We start from the raw sequence: 23,644 nt of genomic DNA, 5'->3' as shown, positions 1-23,644 counted from the left end.
AAGTTGAAAGGGCTCCTTATTAGCTTGAGAAACTGGGATTACGTAAAGACGAAAAAGAAATAGAAGTAAATCCTGTTCAAGAAAAACATGAAGAAAAAGCTAAAGCAATATTAGATGGAAAGAGATCTAAAATGGAACAGTGAATAACAGTAACAACATACATTTTTAACTAATGTCAGTGAACATATGAAAACGTCCCTGAGTGTCAAAACAAAGTCTCTATTGCGTTACTTCGAATAGGCGGATAAATCAGTCAAACAATTTGCTTTCATTTGTCAATGATTGTATTGAGTGACCTGCACTGACAACAAACAAAAGCGGTACAGTGGCATTAGATGTGATTACGCAAGATTTGTTTACGGAGACCGCCACAACGCTCCACTGACACGAAACCAATATAGCGCAAGGCCGTGCAATTAAAGCTTCTTGAATCATTCTGGTATTCTCCAACTCTTGACTTACCAAGGTATGCGCTGAAGTCCGTGAAGTACTTTCGCCAGTCAGTTGATTTCAGTTCGGGAGGATGTGATGGTCCCGCTCTATCCGCGCTGTACTTTCGTTCAAGAACGGGGGAGAACGAGACAGATTTGGGGGATGCGGAACGCGTGCGCACGGACGCCATCCCTCTACAGTGGGGTATAAAAGGCGGGTCGTGTGAAATTCGCGGGCAGTCGTGGTCGCACCACGGCTGGGATTACACTGGTTATTTTTGTAGATATCTGTGGCACGAGCGACGTCGGATGATAGCGCGGTCCCACTGTGGCACCGACGACTGAGTTACGCGACGTGCTATTCCCGGCAGGTGGTCATTTCCGCCGTTTCCTAACTTCGCGAACTTTATTAACCCCATTACACATATCGGGAGACAACCGCGTGAACAGGTGAAAGAATCAAATATTTTTACACGCAAAAGAATAAAATTTATGAACACCACTAGACAACGTGTGGAGATTTCCTCAGACTCCACTCAAACGCATTCATATCGTAACATTGACTTCCTTCGAGATATTTAGAAACGCCTTCGGCCAGTAAATTACACATAGTTTCGAGTCTAACGAGCAATGATTAGTACATGGAAGTAATGGTCATTGGATAAACAAACTAATCAAGGTTCCTACAATTCACACTTATTGTGTAGGAGCAAAATTTACGCCTATAAGCATTCTGCAGGCAAACATCAAATTATGATAGGGTCTAGAGGTAAACCACCCTGAATTCAGTATTAATAGCAGTCATTGCAAATTTGTCAATCAGGCGTGTGCAATTTTCTTAACTAAACCTTTAACTTCAAATCGATTAAACTTATACTTGTTATCGACAAGTATTAGCTTTGTCCGCGAATAATAAAAACTCTCGTTAAAAACCGTTCCTACTCGTACCGTTAATTTCGGGAAATACTTTGTACGGGCCTTTGACGTCTGAATATAAATTAATAAATAGTACACCCCTCGACCACATAACGAACCTACATGCCAAATTTAAAATCTGTAGAGCCAGGTTTCTCTGAGCTTTGATAATATGTCAGTCAGTCAGAGAATCAATCAGTATTCTCTTTTACATTTATATACCTATACCTTATTTAAATAAAACCTAAGCTTTTTACATATACAGTCTTACTTTACCTGTGATATTTACATAACCTGATAATTATAATATTACGTGAGTTGAACTAAAATAAAAACATTCACGTAACGATATTGGTCACGCGTGGTAATGAACCGTTGGGCGCCCATCGCCATTACACAAGCGGCGTGGGCGGCCGGCGCCCTAAAACATGTCACGTGTTCCTTAGGAAAAATTAACTCGTTGAAGGATTGGTGTCTGTGATTATCGATATAGGCTAAAAGGTTATATTGCTGTTGTAAAAAAAATCAGGACATACAGGATAGTTAGACCTCAAAACGAACATTGAAAATAAGATTTCGGCGTTGGCGGGTGCCCGTGCCCTAGTCACGTGTTTTCTTTTTTTTTTAGGAAAATTTAACTCTGACGAATTGATTTCTTTCAATATTTTCAAAATTTTATGAAATAAATATTGATGAAGTTGAAAAAACTTTTTAATAAGTTAATTTCCAATACAAAGATAGCGATAGCTTTTTATTACTAGTAGGCTCCTTTTCTAACCCAGCCAATTCTGCCAGCGTAATTGTATTGAATTTATTTTATTTCTTTTTAAATTAACTAAAAATGTACCCTATGGTATTTTTCAAAATTTATTACACTCTTTTACTCCTTACAACAAATTAAGCTTTTTAGCCTTGGAAAATAAAAGTTAAATCTTATAACTAGCTTATTTCGGAGCTTCGCTCTCGTGGGAATATTAAAAAAGAAGTGGTATTTTTAACTCCTGAAGGTTTTATCTGCCTCAGTCCCAAATATCATCAAAATCAATCTAGAAGTTTTTGAGATAAAAAAGCAAAGATATCTTCTTCATTGTATTAATATTAGCGTTAAAACAATTAATACATTTTATTTAATATCAATATGCATTGGACAAGTTGTATATGACAGATAGACAAGTTTTTTACAGCCCAGATGATATGATCGATGTCTCGATATGACATACATATATCAATATTCTATACCTGAGACATGTTACAAACTACTCGATTACAAGTCTTGCAGCTACAACATAGTGGCAAAAACTTGACAAGTTATATTATAGCATACAAGAAAAGCAATATTAGTGTCACCTGATTTCTCCGGGCTTGTTGGAATGCTTGTCTGTGAAACAGATATAGCTGTAGATAAAATACTCGATACATTTTTTTTTTTAAGACTTTTTGCTCTCTTTACCTAATGTAAAGAGTCAAAAGTCTACGAAATTCGAAAAAATAATCGAGAAAAGGATGAAGACGCGTCGACAGATTATGTTGTGTTGTTGAAAATACTGATTGTGATTTTGTAAAGATATCTAGACGATGCCTCTAGTAATCTAATCAAAACTTCGAAATTAAGAGGACACTGAAAGACTGACCCAAACCGCTGGGTTTTTGAAATCTATATTTGTTCCTTATGTGGTTTAGGGGTGAACGAACATTTCTTGGATTTGCCGTTTTACACGAGCAGAACCGCGGGCGTACTCTAGTTAATAATATAGTCGTCCTACTTAAAAATAATCAATCATCTCAACACACGTGCTGTAATGAATGAAATATTATTTTTTCCGTCTAAGCTCGCTGTCAAGCAAGATATTTTGCAACTAGAGGTTTTTTATTTATAAAATGTCTTGTCTCTTGAGTCACTCAATTCTAAATTTTCATCTCATCTAAAGTCATAAAAGTTTTATGGTGTTTCCAATTGAATGGGATAACACAAAAACATCTTTGTTCCACTTTGAGAACTGTCAATGCCATAGAAATCGGCATAATATGAGACAATAGATATGCCAATTTGTAATTGAAACTATAGAAATGATGCGTCAGCTTTACGTTTGGCTTAATTGGTATCAATTCCAAGAGCACTTATTGGAAACAATTCAATGAAGTTTTCTTTTATACCCCATAGTTGTATGTGCAGTGGACGCTTCTATGGTCTTATATTCTTCCGAATTCTACGGTCGCCACGCTGGACCGACGACGAGATGTGGGCGGCGCCCATCACAGTGGGCGGAACGAAGGTCAGTTCATGTTTTATAGCCGTCAATTATGTAAGTAAATTATACAACAATGCCGCATGATTGAGAATAATACTTCCGGAGGATTTGCGAATATTGGACACTGACTTACTTAATTGAAACAATGGTGGAAAATCTAGTTTTATTATAATTCTGTTCAAAAAGCTTTTCTACTGTAAGATGTTTAAGAATAAGGATTACATTTAAATAAAATTTGATCCTTATACTGATTTTATTAACTACAAACACACAACTATATTTTATACGTCCTCGGTCTTAACTTAGTGTAAACTCAGTTGCATCCGAAAAGTTAACCAAATTTTAAATTTTATTCTTCGCAATGTTTTTGGCGTTCTCACTTTTAGCATCACATAATGATCGCTATCATAAAAGAAATTCTAATATTATTTTGCGACAATTCATTTAAGTAATACGAAAGCTTCAAATGAGACCTACTGCCCATGGTCTAAGCTAGCCACCCATATAAAAACAGTATAACCGACTGATAAGACCATGGAAACCTACACCACGATGTAATTAAAACGAACCTTAGGCGTTTTCATTGTCTTTGCGTCAAGAACTCATAAATCAATGAATATATGTATTTTCCAGAAATTGATGGTCGAGACATAACTAAAAGCTTAAAACAAAAGCCATTTTTATACCTTTTATATTAAGACACAACGACTGATATTGCTTATTTCACATAAAAAAATTATAATAATAATGATTGCTAGACAACCGTATTGAATTAGAAAAATCAGGGTGTATTGTATTGTAAATTGTAATGGTGACACTTGAGAATAACAAAATGCATGAAAATTCCCATTCGACGCGGGAAAGTTTAACAAGAAAATATACAAAGAGACGTAACTGCTAATATGTTTTTGTTTATGAATGTGAAATGCGTGAAGTTAACGCAATTTTGTTAAAACAACTATTTTAATACAATGTACGGAGATTTCTATGGTTAGTTACGACAGTGTAAAGAGGTTGGTTATTCAAAATAATGGCTCGTGAACGAAGAAAGCAAGTGTGTGAAGTTATGTTTTTCAAACCAAGTTATGATGGCGTTTATTTTAATATACCTAGACGAACAAACACTATTATATAAGCCTTAATATAATCCGGATGCAAAATATAATTTAAACCAAACATAAAACCCGATAGAAAATAACTAATTTTGTACCTGGTTTAACCATAAGTACTAGATGTAAGTTATTTAATCAATCTTAAATGTCCAATTTATATTACAATATGCGGTGTTAAAATCAACAAAATCATATACATCGGTATTTTTACATCTATACACTAGTGAGCTAATTAATTTCACAAGTCTCCTATACCAAACACGATTTCAATAGAGATATAATCATAAGCTAATAATAATCTTTCATCTTGAGCGTTGAATAGATGTTATATTAATGAATTATAATACAGATTCTAAAGGAACCATTTCTCAAGTTCAAGATAATAAGATTACCATCCCACATAGTGCATTCATCCAGTCTACTAATGACACTTATGGCAGTCATTATTCTAAAGATTTGACCGACAGTTCTAATCTTTTTGTCTTGGTCTTATACGGGAGATGGTTAAGAATGTGGTCCTCTCTCATTATTTTTTCTAAGAGACATAGTTTCTGCAATGATACAAAAAAAATGTACTTACTTACTTAGGTTAATTGTAAGGTTTTATCTCTAAAACTGCCAGTACTGTCTGACGTTGATAACTCTAATTCTACAGATGAGGAACTGACGAATAGGACCAAGCCTAATAGACGAACGAAAGTAGTGTTATTGTATCGGTCAACGTAAATCATAGTTATTTTGTTCGCAGCTTGATGTGACAACTTGATTGATATTTATGGTCCTACCGCTTCAATCTATAAGCTTAATTAAAATTATTTATTGAAACATTTTCACAACGAAATTTATTAATCCGTAAACCAAGCTACGGTTTCGTTCCAGTCTCTATTCCATTTGAGTTATGAACGTTCTGCGTCAAGATACATATTTCATTTCGTATGGTCAAACTCGAAACTTCAGCAGCAGCAGCTGAGAAAACCCTGAGACATAAACTAGCGAAGCTTTTAAATGTCTTCGTTTTACACAAAGCAATTTAAATATATGAAATTGAGTCGCGGGTACTGTTGCCTATTTGTCAGATCATATCCCGGAAACCATCAAATAGTGTCCACAGTCTGTCTAGTTTAAATATCGCCAGTATAATTTGATCCCTTTTGGCTGACATGTATTGACGGTTTACCACCAGATCTGGGTATGACTGTAGGTCTATGTGTTTCAGACGATGTTGGCCCTGTTTTATTAATAGGCTATAAACTGATCCCTTGCGGCGCCGCATACACTGGTCATGTTTTTTTGATTGACTGATGACAGTTCCTGACGGTGAACGTTTCATCATGTCTAGACAAAGAGCTCGATCTAAATAGTATCAATGAATTCAATATATAATCAAAATTAACAATTTTACCTATATTTTTTATGTTTATAATACGTATTGTTAATATATTTTACATTGAAATAAGGAATTGCAAAAATAAAAATTTCAACTGAACATCTTTTTTTTGGGCATATTTTATAACAGTCGCATCATCAATCAACAAAACATGCCGCAAATTATCAACCGTATACAAAGTCTTAATTCATCCTACAATATTAGACGCCTACAGTGTGACCGCATTACCACTCGAAAATTGCCGAATCCTATCGTCACTCGCACCTGACCGTGCACAATCGATTCACATCACTCACTTAAATCGAATCGTTTACAAAAATCGAATGCGCGCGTGCGGCGTAGTGGTCGCGCGGCTGTCGTCACTACGACTGACTCTATGGTTCCGATCAGTGGGACAACTTCTAATGATGGCCGTATCTCATTGTGGTGAGGAATTGCGCGTACCTAATGGGTACGAGGTCTTTGGAGGGAGCTGGGGTTCTAGGAATCCCCCGCGGATGGGAATGCAGGACACGGCGGTTGAGGAATGCTGCAATTGCAGTGAATCCTTAGATGGGTACTTGCATGTTCGGATATGAACGGTAAAGCATAGTAGCCAGGCTTACCTAGTGGTTTATTTAGATAGCGGCCGTCAAGGTGCAATTTAGACGGCTAGTAAGACTGTTGTGTTATGTGTTTGTTAGAAAGAAATTTAGGGAACCTAAAGATATCTTAGTGATACTTGTATGTTGAAAAGTATTGAATGTTCTTAACGTAGGTTGAGTGGATATGTGGCCGACTGAGGTTTTCTATTCTTATTATCATCTGTTTTCTTAGCAGTCCAATATTATTATTCCAATAAGTTTTATTTAAACACCATTGGAGGACTTCTAACACAGATAAAACAGGTATATGATTGTATGATTTAGTATATTGGAGAAGCCAAAGAGAGTGCCAAAGTGGGCAAAGCGAGAGGTAGCCGAGAGCCAAACAAAAAGGTACTCGTATCTAATGACGATGACGAAGAACAAACCGTGACGGATGGCGTATCCAATGATGAGACTTGGACCGTGAAGCCGAATCATTTGTACTGAACCTGGATAGGGTTACCTAGCTTGTAGAAATAATTGAAAGATGAAACATGTATACTTATGTTATGTTATGAAACATGTATGCCGTGTGGTTCCCGGCACCAATACAAAAAAGAATAGGACCACTCCATCTCTTTCCCATGGATGTCGTAAAAGGCGACTAAGGGATAGGCTTACAAACTTGGGATTCTTTTTCAGGCGATGGGCTAGCAACCTGTCACTATTTGAATCTCAATTCTATCATTAAGCCAAATAGCTGAACGTGGCCATTCAGTCCTTTCAAGACTGTTGGCTCTGTCTACCCCGCAAGGGATATAGACGTGAACATATGTATGTATGTATACTTATTATAGCTAAAATAACGAAGACAGATTATATAGATAGATTAACGAAGATGGCATGTGGCCCAAAAACAAGTATTGAGCTCAGGTTACAAGTAACGTAACAAATATATAATTGATTCTAACAAAACATACAAAAATCTTTATAGACTAATTAAATAACATTAACAAATGACCATCGATCATATGTTATGAATGTGCATCGAGAGTTTATTTATACACACAGGAATTTATTTTTATTAGTATGTAAGTATGCTAATTATGACAATTTTAGCTTAGCAACTCGAGTTGATATTATAATCTTACATAATAGAAAATAAAGGGTAATGACAATACAATACTGGGCCTACTCGAAGAAATTTCTCTAGAAATAAGTAGTGCCCTTGCTTACAAGTTTTGATTAGGTTAAGTTCTATTCTTTATCCTTGATGTACATAAATAAATTAATAGTTTTGTTTTAACCGACAACCCTAACTGAGAAGTACCTAATAATTAGGTATTATCTACTTAATTAGAGTACGCTCGCTTCCGTGTAGACGAATAGTGGTCGCCCACTCAGCCACTGCTTTTGGTAACTGGTCCTATAGCAACGAAGTCATCAACAATACTAAAATCTCTATCCGGTATATGTAACATTTACTTCGTTAAACATGATGAAACCGCATATTTTTTTAAAATTAAAGTACTTATTATAGTCTTGAACATCTTGATCATTTATTACACTGTAAACAAATAAGGAAATAAGCAATTTTATATCTAAAGAGACACGGGATGTGAAAGTTATTAAACTGAATCAATATCTATTATTATTTATGACATGATAGACGTTAACGAGGTTTTGCAACTTTAAGGTTTGAATGAGTTTTATCATTAGTCTGGAATTCTGGAGTGTCAGTTAATAGTATTTCATTTTGAAAGTTATAACTAATATATGTATTTGATATGATAAACGTGATCTAATAAGAAAAATGGACGAACACTATTTAAAATCTATAAAACACGATAATGGAAGTGCATCATCATTAAACCAATGGTATAACGGTATAGTAATAAAGAGTAAAGAAAGCATTTAAAAAGATTATCAAGGGATCATAAAACAAAAAATGTGGTTGTTATTTTCTTCACTGGCCCCCTAATACTCCAACTAGCTTTTATGACTAACCAGATTAGCCTAGACCAAGGTATACAATAATGAGATTAATAATAATTCATAAATTATTTATCAACCAATATATTAGAACTAACATACCATCATTGATCCACCTATGATATACTACTGCCGCTTGCAAGAAAACATTCACGACCTTGTAATACATCAGCTTTATTTAGATTCCCGTTAATATTTTCAGTTCTGGTACTTTATTAGTATCAAGTTTACTTTTGTACATCTCGAACATAATTAGGCCAACAAGGTCTTGTTATTCCATTCAAAACCCTATATCTATCAATCTCCAGCTTAGGAATTGGGTTAAATTAATCGACTGAATGCCAATGAAAGTCCATTAACGGACTACGTTAAGTAATTGATTGTCTTTATCCATTCATCGATGACATGGTGACGTATGGCAACGCGATGAGCAGTTTTAAGGTTTTTTTAACTATATTCCCATTCAATTGTCAACTAAAGAGGTCCCATAATACATTACCTGTACGTTATCTGAAGGATAAATTGTTAATGGACCAAAAATGAACGGTGACCCAGCCGTTTCTTATATCGAGAAAAGTTAATATGAAACCAAAAATTTATAGGTTAAGTTAATATTTATGAAATAAACCGTACATAAATATGTATTGTATGACCGATATTTACAAGAATAGCATATGATTCGAATCAAAACATAGGATAATCTATATTTAGAACTTCTATTCCAAGTGAATGGTACAGTAATAGAAGAATAGTTTGAAAATGCACTCAAATGCATGTTATTCAATGAAACAATGGTTAATCGACCCGTAGAATTATTTGGTATGGTCACGGTTAGCGAACTGATCATGGGCAATTATACATATGATTGTTTAAAATTACTATATGGAATTGCAGGAACTACCACGATTCAAAGTTAAATGTGACGAGAAAGAATCAACACAACTGTGTGTTAGAGGCAGAGAAAATTTTAGGTCACCGTGAGGTGAAATACTTGTGATGGTCTAAGGGATGAAATATGAACACTTGGCGTAACTAATTTTGACTATTATGGATGCAATGGATTAAGAATATGTAGATACGGTGTCGTTGTATTTATTTAGTGCTAATACAGACTTGGGTCCATCTATCTATTTTATGATTAAATACCAGCGGCCTACTACAGCTTCGTCCGTAGTGGATAGCCTATAACACGCGTACCTAATATGTCCTTAAAACAGTGAAAGAATTTTCACGGTCGGTTCAGTATTTCGGAAGATTAGCCCTTGCAAATTACCAAACCAAATTACTAACTTCACCTTCTTATAACATAAGTATTGATTAAATTACTTGAGAAAAGACTGCGAATTGATTGTTAATGCCAAACATTCTGCCGTTTTCATCGACTACAAAATTACATATGTTTTTAAAAAGGCTTATACACGCCTTCATCTTCAACATGGACCAAACGTAACGAACAGTATTGCTCGCATAGGCATTTGGTCTAACACGAACAGCACCCAAGACACCATACATGGAGAGACAGTTGCAACTTGAAAGCACATCGGCGACACGTAAGAAATAACTATCAGTGGCAGAAACGCAGTTAACATCAAAGACACCGCATTCGCCGTCTATATTCTTGTAGATCATAACTAAATTTAAATGTTGGTAATTTGGGAATGTTTTTACTTTAAATTATTATCACACGATTGATCTTAATAAAAACATTTGATGAAAAGTTCATCATAGACGTCCGTCGACAAAACCGCAATACCATAAACGATATTTAATTGCTTGTAACTTGTTTAAATTACAGTGAATATTTTGATTACACTAATGATAAATGTGCAAATACTCACCACACATTATGAGAATCGGCACTCAAACAACCGAATGTTAACGTTCTCCAACGGGAATTAGAGGAATACTGAGATCTTGATCACTCCAGAGTGAGCCATATGTTTTGTATTTGAATCGGAATGCAGTACGAACTTCGATGTTATGTTCGATTGGGCTCTCGCATCATCAATAAGAACTTTATTAGTTTTAGACTAAACTATTCCAAGGTCCTGCTGCTTTGGATTGTTTATAGTAATTTTAATTTTAATATTCACTGTTTATCTCTGAATAGTTTATATTTTTGCGCATGATTTTTGAAAACTAGATTTTGAATACAATTCTAGAATTTACGGTGAATCTGCTATCTCTGCTCGTGGTGAACACACCAAGTTTTGAAAATAAAGATTGACCGTACTTAGGTTTAGCATGGAAAATGTTCAAGAAGAAAAATTCACTGCACTACAATATGGAAATGTAAGTGTAACTTCTCAATTTATTTTCACTTCACCATGTTTTGATATTCAAAAGTCTAGACAACCAGCTTGCAGTTCAGGTTGAAAGTTCAAGTACTGCAGGCAACAGTGTTGCTATGTATTAAATTTTCCAGTAATGTTGGGATTTTGCCAGGATCACAAATTAATTGAAGATGTTTGAATAAACTTTAAGATTGAAGAATTAAAGAAAAATTTTGGGTTCATTCTAGCAGTCCACAATTTAATATTACAAGATTCCAATGGCATGGGCTAAAAGTTATTAAAAATAAATCGAATATCGAAATAAATACATGTCTTCATTTCATGTACTCTATTGATAATTGTCGTTTAATAATTATTTGTGGGTGCAACTGTTCTTTAAAAAGCTTTAAAGTGTATGTGTGATTATTATTTCATAAGTCCAAAAATACTATCTGGATCGGGTAACCCCGTAGACATAGCTTTGGCGTCAGGGCGGTTGTTGCACTTGTGACGTCACGATGCGCCCTCGATAACGATCGGTTGGGGCGGAAAAGAGAAGCATTAAAAAGAAAAACTATTCTGGTGGGAATGTTTTCAAGATTTGAATAGCCCAAAATTTTGTATTTTGATATAGGTCATTTTTGTATTCTAAGGAACTTTTAACCCAAAATTCCAAAAAAAAAGGAAGGCCTTCCTTAATAATAAATGTTAATAATGCTATATATATATTTATAAATAGGCATATATCAATTATAATTTATTATTATAGAGGCATAAAACTAGAAAGTGCTAAAATAGGACTGTATTCTAAAATGTCAACAGAGCCATCTATTGAACATAATGCGTACTGTAAACTAAATCTGATGAAATAAACGCACGGTGTTCACACGCACGACTCACACACGGTTAAAGAAACTACAGTATGGCATATCACCGGTAGATGGCTCTACTATGAAAACGTTCAAAAAAAGCAAGATATAAAAAGGATGAATGACAGAAAAGACTGCTCTGCTTTAGTCTACCACAACCATATGCATGTCACGTTGTGTACAACCAATGCCATGGACATGAAGAGTCCACAAATAAATACAAAGACAACTTAGAACAGAAGTCAATGCTAAGCGCAATGTAGCAAGTAATAAGCTATATTTTCTAAGAAGGGTTGATTCACAAACATACATACATATTATAACAAACATAACATAACTCACGCCTCTTTCCCGGAGGGGTACTCAGAGACCACATCTTATAATAAAGTCTATATTCCTTGCGGGGTTGCGGAGCCAGTAGTCTTAAAAATACTGCAACGCCACGTTCATTTGTATGGCTTAATATTTGATGGAACTTAGATTCAAATAGTGACAGGTTCCTAGCCCATCGCTTACAAGAAGGATCCCAAGTATATTCGCCATTTCCTTAGTCGCCTTTTACGACATCCACGGGTAAGATATGATGTTATAAAGAACCAAAATATTTTGGAAAATCATGTGGTTTTCACTGACCTTTTCGGTCTTTGCTATACCATGGACCATAAGTTTGAGAAAGCAATTTCATTAGTGGTATTTTAGGTACGCATCTGACGTTAACATTTTAATATCAGAGAAAAAAAATCTCATCTTTCCGAAATCCACGTAATGAAACCACTTAAAAAATTGGTTATTTGTGGAATTCAAAACAACAATAACATTTAGTATAAAAATCACGAAACATGAAAGCCAGTTTAAATGATGACCCTTCATACACTTCCTGAACAAACAAGTAATACAAGAACGCGTCTGAGAAATGACAAATTACGCTTTTTACTTTTCTAATAATAAATATAATGGAGAAGAGTCTGAAATAAAGTATAGTTGGAGAACATTTGGCTTGGGAGCAGCTGTTAATGAGGTCATTCACCGAATTACCTCGACCGGAGCGGTGATACAATTTGACTGACATTTGATGATATCAACAAACTTGGTGACAATTCGCAGGTGTAAAATTAAAATTACAATTGGCTTGGCAAAACAAGTTTGCATGAAAGACACATTATACATACAGAACTGTTTAAGATAAACAAGGAAAACATATAAACATGATCAGATAGATCAATATATCACAGTAAAAATATTCAATCTGTTTTATCAAAGTAAAGTTACAAAGTTACAAGACTGAATTACGCAGGAAACAATCATTGTAAGTTTAAGAATAAATTAAAATCAGAAAATCGGTAAGCAATCAAAAGTACCTATTAATTTATTTATTTTTATTACAACTTGTAGCCTACGTCTGTGGTGGTTTATAACCTGTAGTCATTACTGCGATTTCTAATCGTAAATCTCTGGATCTAGAAATCAGGGGTTTATTTAATAAAACATCTGTTTTAAATAAGGATCAAGCTGCAATCAATATTTTTAAAACAAGATCAAGATGGTAGGTCCACCACTTTGTCAAGGGCGTCCTTGCAAAATGGGATAGTCGACCATCGCGTGACTACGTCAGATTAGCGAAGTCAAGGCGAGGACATAAATGTTATTTATCAAATTAGAACTAATACGGTGATTTGCACAAAAAGCTCTATTCCTAAACCCATTGTTGCTTGAGTAGCTTTTTGCGTTTTAAAACTGATGTCTGTGGAACAATATAAAAGACATTATACAAATAGTAAACTGTAAAACTCATTAATCAATTTGTTAAATTGATAAAGGGGACCACACAAACTGAACACTATGATCAATATGCTACAGAACTATTGACTGTCAACAAAGGAGATAGGTCACTATTGAGCGATTAACTATGGCGCTCGTGATCAGAATGTATAAACGCCGGATGTAAAGGATATATTTGGAGGACAAGGTAATGGTACTTTCACATAAACAGAGAAATACATATGAGTTGGAATAATAATCCGATGAATGAAACAGCAGACAAAACCAAATATTAGCAACTACTTAATATCTAGTTTAAAAAGTTCACCTCCTCGTGGCGGGAAAGACGTAAATAAAAATAATACACATTCAATTAGAATTGAAGTGCCGACATTAATAACGATAAGAGTCATAAAGTGAACTTTCTACTTGAAACACCCCGCTAGCTTTCGGTTCCATTTGCCCTGGGAACCATGAGATAAAAGCAGTTAAATGATTACATACAATTAACAATTCCAATACATAATATCCTGGAGTCACGCGATGGTTTTGTTACATGTAACATCCTCACGAGTGGAAAAACATGACAGTTTTCACACGCTTTCCTTACTTTCTATTCTATGAATCATTAGGGAAGTAAATACAATGGTTAGATTTTTGAAACAGATCTTCGTAATTACACCTGTCACATTACAAGATGTTATCCAACGGAGTAAATAAATAACTACACACAACTAAAAAATCAGCAGTAAAAAAGATGTCAAATCTTCAGCAGACGCAGTTATGAAGGCTGTAGCGCCTATAGTTAAAATGAAATTTGAAATACGTATTGAAAGAGCATTGTTGAAGACGAAACTTATATTCTTTCAGCAGAAAATAATCATTTTTACTATATGACCCGGTGTAGTACTTACATATTATTCTATTACCTGCTTAAACCTTCCTTAGACTACGACAATCATTTCGAAAGCCAAGAATGGCTTTCGAAATGATTGTCGTAGTCTAGAGTTTAAGCAAACGAATACAAATTAACCTGGATAGAACTGAAGCCACCATTGTACAATTGGATTTGATTGCATTATCGTTCCAGCCCAAAATCATTTCCCATTGACTATTTTCCGCACTGGCACGATAATCTTAATTTGTAGTGAATTTGCTAGATATGGCAATTAGCAAATCCATTACAAATCGTAGATTCTGGCAGCGCTCCAATACATCACAATTAATCGCACTCCGAGAGTGTCCGGATTGTCCGGGACGAACACTTCAGTCACTGACCGGCCTAGATTTCAGAAATTTTTATTAGTAAGATCTTAAATTACTAAATACAAAATGAGAGGATACATTTTGAAATTGGTTTTACCTTACTTTTATGGTATGCTTTTATTGAATTCGAATGCGACCTCCTTCCAACATAAATACTAATAATAAAAAGAAGTTAAAATTATATGTTCACTCAGTGAGTCTAAAATAAAATGTAACACTAGAATATTTACGAGCACACCCTAAATTCACATTTGTTTCAACTATTTAATTGGAACTCTGTTTGCATCAGAATTCGGAACTTCTATAAACACGATTAACGACGCAATGAATCCGAAGAAACGGAACTTTTTAAAACAATTTATGTTTGTGTCTCTAGACAGTTGGGAAATGGCTGCACGTCGTTACGTTTATAATTTATATTTAAGGATTCACAATATTACAAACACCGTGATGATATAACTTCAAATTTTTAAAAGTTACCAACGTATTGTGCAAAATCTTTTATAAGGTTGAGACATATTACAATTGAAAAAAATAAATCAAAGAAAGAAAGCTATATATTTCTTATAAAATATTTGCTCTAGAGACTAATATGTGAAATTTTGTTTCCGTTGCAAAAAGTAAAAGAAAAACTTGACAACTTGTGTTGAATCAAATCAAAAAATGAAATTTGTTTTTTTTTTGTGAATGTGAAGGAGCAAATAAAGAAGAAATTTGGCAACCCGTCGCGAAATCAAAATATTGTTAATTGTAATAGCACAAATGATAAGCCTGGTACTGGAAAGTCTAAATGAAGTACAACACTAAACAAACAAGCCGTCGTGCATCGCTTCATGTTGAAACACCGCTCACTAATGAACACCTAAATAGCAGTATTGTATGCAGTCTCAAAATATGCTCATTGAATTATGTTTTGTTAACAACGAAATCAAAAAAACAAAACTGATAAATGTTTGAAACCCAATATGATAAGATAACCAATTAAAAGAAGTCTAGTTAATTGGTCTTAATTAAAACTTTATGAAAGGTCAAATGGCCAACCATAGAAGCATTTATTTTAGACGCTATAATTTGCTGTTGTACCTACACAATAAGTAATGGTTACTTTTGGACATTAAGCCGAAATATTAAAATTTTCTAAGCAAGCTTGGTTCGAGAAACTATTCGTCTTTTTAAAAAAAACATTCTTATGCCTAAAAGTAATAGAATATTTTTCAGCCAAACAGCTGAGCGTGGCCAATCAGTCTTTTCAAGACTGGTGGCTCTGTCTACCCCGCTAGGGATATAAACGTGATCATATATACATATGTATACATACGTATGTATGTATTTTTCAGCCCAAATACATTCAGGTCAATCAGCAAATGCACGAAAAAGGAGATTTAAATTTCTTTTTGAACTACAAATTTATCTTGAAAGTGATCGTGTCTCATGTACTAAAACTATTATGGAAATTTGGATCTTTAAGAAGTTACCTTGTTTATTTAAATTTTCGCTTTGAAGGCCTGTCACGTACTACATAGTATATATCACATTATTTTTACGTAAGAGCCTCTGCTGGGTTTGAATGAAGTGAGTCACAATAATTATACCGAAAAATGATTACTAATACCATTGAAACAACAGATGTTAGTATTGTATTGCAAATTTAATGAATCAAACTTACTTAATTATCTAAATGAAAAACCAATAAAAATTATTTGTTACAACAGGAATAATAATAATGACAAAATTTGATACCAAACTACATAATCAAGAAAGAAAAATACATAAACACTTTACAAACTGAGCATGTGATAGAGTAGCAACAAGCAACGTCTTGATTAGCATGTGTTTCTTTACATAAGGAGCTGATAATCATCGTTTCGCAACTGAGAACACGATTCCTATTCCAGTGGTGACAATAGCCCACAATACCTTACCAAGAACAAACTGCCACATTATCAAACAGATGGAGGAAAGCGGCTGTCATCTCTATATAGCCGCAAGATAAATGGCCCGAGTTGGCCTGTTTCAATTCCTTGACTTGAAGGTGATGCAAATCCTGAGCAGCCGAGTTCAAGTAATGTTAAGCCTTATATGGACGCCGGTTTCGTGTGATCTGACCGTTTGACCTTATACTGAGGACATAGTACAAATAAATACTCGAAAAAAAAACATAAGACGTATGACAACAAATTAATTTATTGATATGTAGTTAATTTGTAATTTTTACAAATTGTGGATATCGGATATGATAATTGTTTAAAAGAGAATAAGTATAAATAAAAGATATTATGATAAACGAGATTACGTCATAAGATTTGCATATTGATATTTCCAACACACTAAAAATGAGTTTCAAGAATGTAGGTACATATTTGCAAAATTTATTATGTGGCTTATGTATTTACGTTTCTTTCCAAATTCTATGGCCATCATGAATAGTTTTATGGAACTGGTTTTTATAAAACGTGACATCAAGAATGTTGAATTTATCGCAACTAGGTAATTAAAAGATTCTGAGATCACATTAGTAAATTATCAAGGTAAATCATGTGGACCTTTAAGAATTACAGTTGTTATAGAACTAATATATAAAAAAAGAAACTATGAGGCTTATTTATAATGGTTTGACGTACGTTTGCAACTATGGAACACTGGTCAGTAATTGCTATGGCCGGATCGGAAGATCTTGTAAACAATAGTAAAAGCGATCAGTTTATAATATGTCTAAATTAAATACGAGTACATTACGTCTCCCAAAACTGCCAATCCAAAACTCTTGAAAAAAATTCAAAGGCAGCGTTCAGCTGAATGGCTTCGTGATAAAACTTAACTGAGATTCAGATAGTGAAGTTTAAATAAAGATATCAAACTAAAATTTCCCCCCAATGAGACAATTTTATCTAAGTAGACGGAGTATCAACATGCGGACATTTACGCGCACTCTGGACATTATGTCATGCGACCTCGGAAGGGTCGAGTTTTATACATTAAAGCTATTTACAGCAGTGTTCAATGAAAACAGGTTTTCATGAACTTTATACTTTTCCTGACGCACGATAACAGTTGTCTTACCACGTATCAGTGGGTCAAGGTACATATTACTGAAACTCTTTAAGAAATCTTGATAAACGAAAATTTTGCAAATCTGATAAGCATAGAATCAGTTAATCTGGGGCAGTGTTTGTAAGATTAAAATGAAAATCAACTACATTGATGTTTTGATTAAAATTTAAAATTTCAAATGTCATGACGACCCCAAATCTATTGAGAAATGGGAGAATTAAGATGTCTGGTCATACACCTTTCCGTGTGTCAACATTGGAGAGTTTCCGATACTTTCTCAGAGATTTATCTTATAAATTATGTAAGTCCTTATTGTATGTTCACCTTGTCAAGAGGTTTTCACGTCAGTAATTCACATTAGCGCATGTGTTCGGATCAAGTGCGACGTTCAGCCTTGCTGTATGGTTGGGACTAGTGTTGCAACGATATATCGAAAATTCAATAATATCGCAGGTATAATATCGTTAGCTACATCGATATTTCAACAGTCTATTATATTATATTATAATATCCAGATTATTTGGAGAAAATAGTATAAAAAAAAATTTTTTAAGAATGTTTTTATAAAGGGAATCTTAGCAGCGGATGACCCTTTTTTATAACTTTTGGTCATTTCATAGGTTTTCAGATAGGGAACTGTGCAGATGAGCTTTTTTATGGTGATTAACAGATAAATGTTCATATTTTAAACATCGATATTATCAATACAAGCCGTCCATTTTATCGACTATTGATATATCCATCATTTCGGTAAAATTATCGATATATTTATCGATATTAGAACCGCTTTACATCCCTAGTGGATACAATACTCGTTTAGTCGCATCGCCATAAATATACAGTGAATCTAGCGTGAATGACGCATTGTTGCATAAAATGTGTGTTACTCGACGACTTTGTATTAAGTATGTTGATGTTTTAATAGATATAGAAAATGAGGAACATTCTCTTGTACACCGTCGATTAAAATAAATTCTTTAATATCCAAAATAGAAACGAACAGGTACTGTTCATGAGAGTTGGATACCGTCAAAGTACCGCAAATTGATTAAGTCAAAAAAGAATGATTTAATAAGGCACGGAATGGTTTATACCGAAGAGAGAAAATTCTAACAGTTCACAAGTTAGAATAGAATTTGAACATGGATTATATCTAGTTTGAGATAATATTGTACAGGCAAAGTTGCAATACGTGGGAGAACAACCTCGGATAGCGAGACCTTGTGGATAGGGCTCCTGCCCACAAAACGGGCCCTAAGTACTTACTTTATTTGCATGACAAATATTAAACCAAACGCGCAAATCTATACATATAAAGTAAGTTTAGTTACACATTCTATAGGAATAAAATGGAAGTCAAATACCTAAACTTTTTCTGTACCCTAAAATTACCTCACCTCTTCTTTCTGGTTCATGGTAAAGAAATTCATCAAAAGTCTACGAAAAATCTCTGGTGCAAATAACTCAGTAGCAGTTTACACAAACTTCCCATTTAAAATAGTCTATAAAGCAGTTAATGGGACAGTAAAAGTCGGAATATTATTTGGTCCCCACCCACGAGGTCTTCCAGGAATAGACACGGGCGTCATAAAGAAATAGAGAACAAAACCGCAAACTCGTCTAACTAATGCTAATGAAACCAAATTAACCCGCAATTCAACAATTGCGATGATATCACAACATTAATGGCACTTTAAATTAGAATCATGATTATTTACCGGTCCATGTTTATGTGAAATGAAATGATCCAGAAACTGAAAAATTTGCAGACGAAAAGATTTTTTCAAATGTGTTGACACATTGAGACACAGAACACGCATCAAACACTCCAAAAATAACGGGCTGGCAAACATCGCGATTACAAAAGGGCCGAGCCTGTACTACAAAACTAACACTCAGCGTAATCTTGTGATAAATAAACACGGAACACATTGAATGAGCGATGCACTCGAAGCATCCAATAAAAACAAACTTACTGAATTGATACACTAGGAAGTTGCGTAGGATGCAGCAATCATCTGATCGAAAGCGCCGCTAGTAAACAAACGCATGTGTTCACACAAATATTGGATCACTTGGTAGTAAATATTGTAACAAATTAATACTCACAGCCGGGCGATATTCCGTTCTCCTTCATCGCGCAGCGGAACGGGTAATAAGTGCCTGGTAGCACCTTGCCGTACATTGTCCGATCCATCTTCGACCAATAAGGAGGCTGTTTTTTTAGATATAAACACCCACTGGGTCCACAATGTGTTCAGATCACCATAATCACAGCCTACACCAAAACGAAGTAAACAGCGTCCTACACGGCGCGAAAATGCAGTGTTCACTTGCAATTACAGCAACACTAGATGATTTATATGAATGTTAAATAATTTAAAACTGAGGTGTAATCCATCTCAAGGACGGATCGGGAATGAACATTTCAATCGGCCGATCGTCGTCATATCGACGTTTTAGTTCGGTTATCAACAATCGCGGCGATAAGTGATAACGTAATGTCATGGGACGAGGTCGCTCACGCCGGTGCTCCGAGCAGAGTATTCGTCAACGCGCCCCAGCCACAACTAAAGTCTCATGCGGTAGCTCACGGGCGCCGGCACCGCACCGGCGCGGGCGCACTTGCCGCCACTCCAGCCGGCCCGGCTACGGCTGGAGATTATTTATACGCGGATACGGAAAGTGCATTAATCAATTTCTTTTGTTTTACGCTCGATAGATAAACTACAAGACGCCTAATTAGCTGAAACTTATTTTAAGCGGTAAATGTTTAATACCATAACGGTTCTGTCGAACAGAGTAATAAAATGTCAATATCAGATCAACTGAGATATAAGATCAAAGAGAAATGAAAGGAGGGCGAGGCTCGTAAAGGGATTTTTCAGATTCCTATCGGAGAAATTCCGCGCCACAGATTTGTTGTACGGTGATCAGTCACCTACGGTGACGACAAAATCTAATTTAGATCTCGGTTACCGAATCCGAATTCTGTTACCGCTGCATCCGGCGAGCGAGGTGTGTCCTACGTCTCTTGACATAAAACTTCCGGCTCATCATTTTTCACTCCATCGCTTCTCGGATTTACGACGATCATTGGAAAGAAAAGTGGCGGCAGCGCTTTGATCTATGGTTTGTGTAAATGTCCACTTATGACCATAACAATTGTGTCGTCAAATGCTACTGGAATTACCGTCATTAATTATTCTATTATTGCTGGTTCTCATAACAGCTGCGTTAAGGTCAGTCTTTTATAAACAACATCTGGTGCTGCAGTACTTTTGCAAAATACATTGGATCAATTTTGCTATTTATTATTTAGTTTTTCTGGGATTTGGCTAATACAATGTCACATAAGTGTATACACTTTTTTTTCTGTGAACTAATGTACAATAATAGCCCGTAGAATCATATCTCTTTCAGTTGAAAGCAAATTTCATAAAATGGACAACACTCAGCGGCTCTCAGTAAATTGTTTTTATGATCGCCTTCGGCGGCAATAGCATCGACATTTGCTTGTAACGTTTGCTATTCAGCTTTTGGTATTTAGCACTCATTAAACAACAAATTGCATTTCGCGCCGAGTCCGCTTTACGTCCGCGCTAACTGTACCATTGTTCCCAACCTACCGGGGTTCTAATAAGGAAGTAAATATTTGAACTGGTCTTGGAGGCAGCCACTAACTCAACCCACTTACATAGAAAACGAGGCGTCAATACATGCACTGGTAATTTAAAGATAGCTTCACTTGGATCACAGTGAATGGCTTGTTTGAATATGTCTTTCACTTAAAGTAAGTACACATGCCATATGGAAATATATGATAAATGGCTAACGTTTAAAGCGCGGATTAGTCTAGACCTCGCAATTGGCATTTGAACAGCAGCCAAGATTAATCGGGCCCGAAGTCAAGGGTGAAATTACATTCAACATCAATAAGACATGAATGTTGCCGAATCAACTGCCGAATGTTTATAAACACAACTAAAAGAGGTGCGTAATTCACAAAATATGTAGTTCTTAATCGAAAAGCAAACTGTTCGAGATAAGCTTAATCTAACTGTACCAAAATAAACATATTTTTGAGATACTATTAGCGTTAAGTACATAAAATTTCGTGGGAAAGTTAAGATTAGAGACGAGAAGAGAAATAAAATTGTATTTCGAATGAAACTATGATTCAGTTAAACAAATATTTTAGAATTAAATACCTACCTATCGAATCTAAATCGAGCTAAATTTAAAAAAAATTGTAATGAAAAGAAAAAAAAACTTTTCAAAAGCAAAAAGATAAAGCAACTGGCAAGTAATAATTCCAAATTTAGTTTTTATTCCCGAAAACGCACGTGCCTATGCGGGTTACGCGTAGAACTGGCCGATGGGACGTGGTACGCAACGCAAACCATCGGCGGCGGGCCCGTGACGTGGTGGTGACCTCACCAATCGCGATAATTCCCCTTATCTGGGCTATAAACCTCGACCATGCTAATACTGTAATGCAAAAGTAGGCTAAGATCACGAGGTATGAACTGCAAAAGAAGGCCATTCAAAAAATCGAACACGGTACTTTCGGTACTTTCGGAGTGCATTTTATTGTTGCATTGATAAAATGTTTTTGGTCATTAGGAAGGTGTGGCTATGACGATCCCGTGTTACGCAACTATAACGAATGGGCTGGATAATTTGTTTAATTAGACTAAAGGAGTGTAGGTGAGTGGACATTACGTGATAATATGAAAATAGAGCTTCATAAAAATTTCGTGGGCGGTACAAATTAAGGGGTTTAATACTGCTGTTTAAATTTATTAGCTTACATTTTGTACCTTAGATTCATTAACATAAACAAAAGAGAATAGAAGGTGCACACCGGAATTAAGTAAATTTAATTAAACAGACAGAGGACATCAGGTCACTTTTTAAGAAATCTTTTGATATAAAAATTCTGTGGCGGCCAAGAGTTACAATTACGCTTTTAGAATACAATTTTTGATGATCTCAGGTAGGAATTTATAAAATTTAAGAAATCATCGTTTCTTAAAGAATAATGATAATAAACATATACTTAAAAGTCAAAATTAAGCCTATAACAGCTAAACGTGGCCTGTCGGTCTTAAGACTTCTGGCTCTATCTACCCCGCAATGGATATAGACGTTATTATATGAATAAATGAAAAAGACATAAAAGCATTTGGCCACAGTTCCCTCAATTATCTTATCAGAAGCTATTCATCTCAATACGAAAATAATTAGGAACATTTCAAGCTGAAAACAGGCAAGTCTGACTGTGATAAATTATGTTGCATGGATCTTTTCATTCTAAAAATACTGGGTTAATTAAGGTGCTGTTAGATATATCGAGGGGGTGACATGTGATAGGTTCGTTAAGCGTTTAATTAGTGGGGGTATTTAGCGGTGACGTAATGTAATTTCTGTATTCTTTGGAGGAGTGCATAGTTTTTTTTTTTAAATTATCATTTCAGTCGAAGTCCACTTTCGGACATAAAGTTGGTCACTGTCTTATATAAAATGCGATAATTTAAAGAATTTTCCTTGTCCAGTAAAAACATAATAAAGAAAAAATATTTGTATTTTTATTTGTGTAACTAATGAGGTCAAACGATATGGAACCAATTTTGATAAAATGTTGGGCCAGACTCACAAGAGTACCATAGAGTAGAATCTCTCATCTCACCCGAACAAAAGCATTATTTAACATAATTTAGGAATATACAGGGCTTTCAGTATTACTTAAGAATTATTTGTGATAAGAAATTC

General features: G+C 34.9%; 2 protein-coding genes across 5 annotated transcripts in view; both read right to left on the bottom strand.

Annotated features, from left to right (window-relative positions):
- Positions 1 to 23,644, bottom strand: part of LOC106134506 (CD63 antigen) — a 515,731-nt gene that overhangs the window by 461,742 nt on the left and 30,345 nt on the right. The gene's annotated exons all lie outside the window — the stretch shown is intronic.
- LOC106134517 (paxillin) overlaps positions 1 to 23,644 on the bottom strand; it is a 51,889-nt gene that overhangs the window by 24,858 nt on the left and 3,387 nt on the right. Inside the window, exon 1 of one of the 4 annotated variants that reach the window (XM_060944489.1) lies at positions 19,979 to 20,429. The exons of 1 other annotated variant lie outside the window; for it this stretch is intronic. In XM_060944489.1, coding sequence (XP_060800472.1) covers positions 19,979 to 20,066 — 88 coding nt within the window. In that variant the 5' untranslated portion in view covers positions 20,067 to 20,429. Of the gene's footprint in view, positions 1 to 462; positions 681 to 10,490; positions 10,585 to 19,978; positions 20,430 to 23,644 lie in introns of those variants that run through there. 2 more of the 4 variants (XM_060944491.1, XM_060944488.1) reach the window with 2 other exon arrangements.

Source organism: Amyelois transitella, chromosome 5, assembly GCF_032362555.1.
Source record: "Amyelois transitella isolate CPQ chromosome 5, ilAmyTran1.1, whole genome shotgun sequence".
NCBI classification, from domain to species: domain Eukaryota; kingdom Metazoa; phylum Arthropoda; class Insecta; order Lepidoptera; family Pyralidae; genus Amyelois; species Amyelois transitella.
Note: the sequence above shows the minus strand (reverse complement) of the source record. Positions and strands in the feature narration are given on the sequence as shown.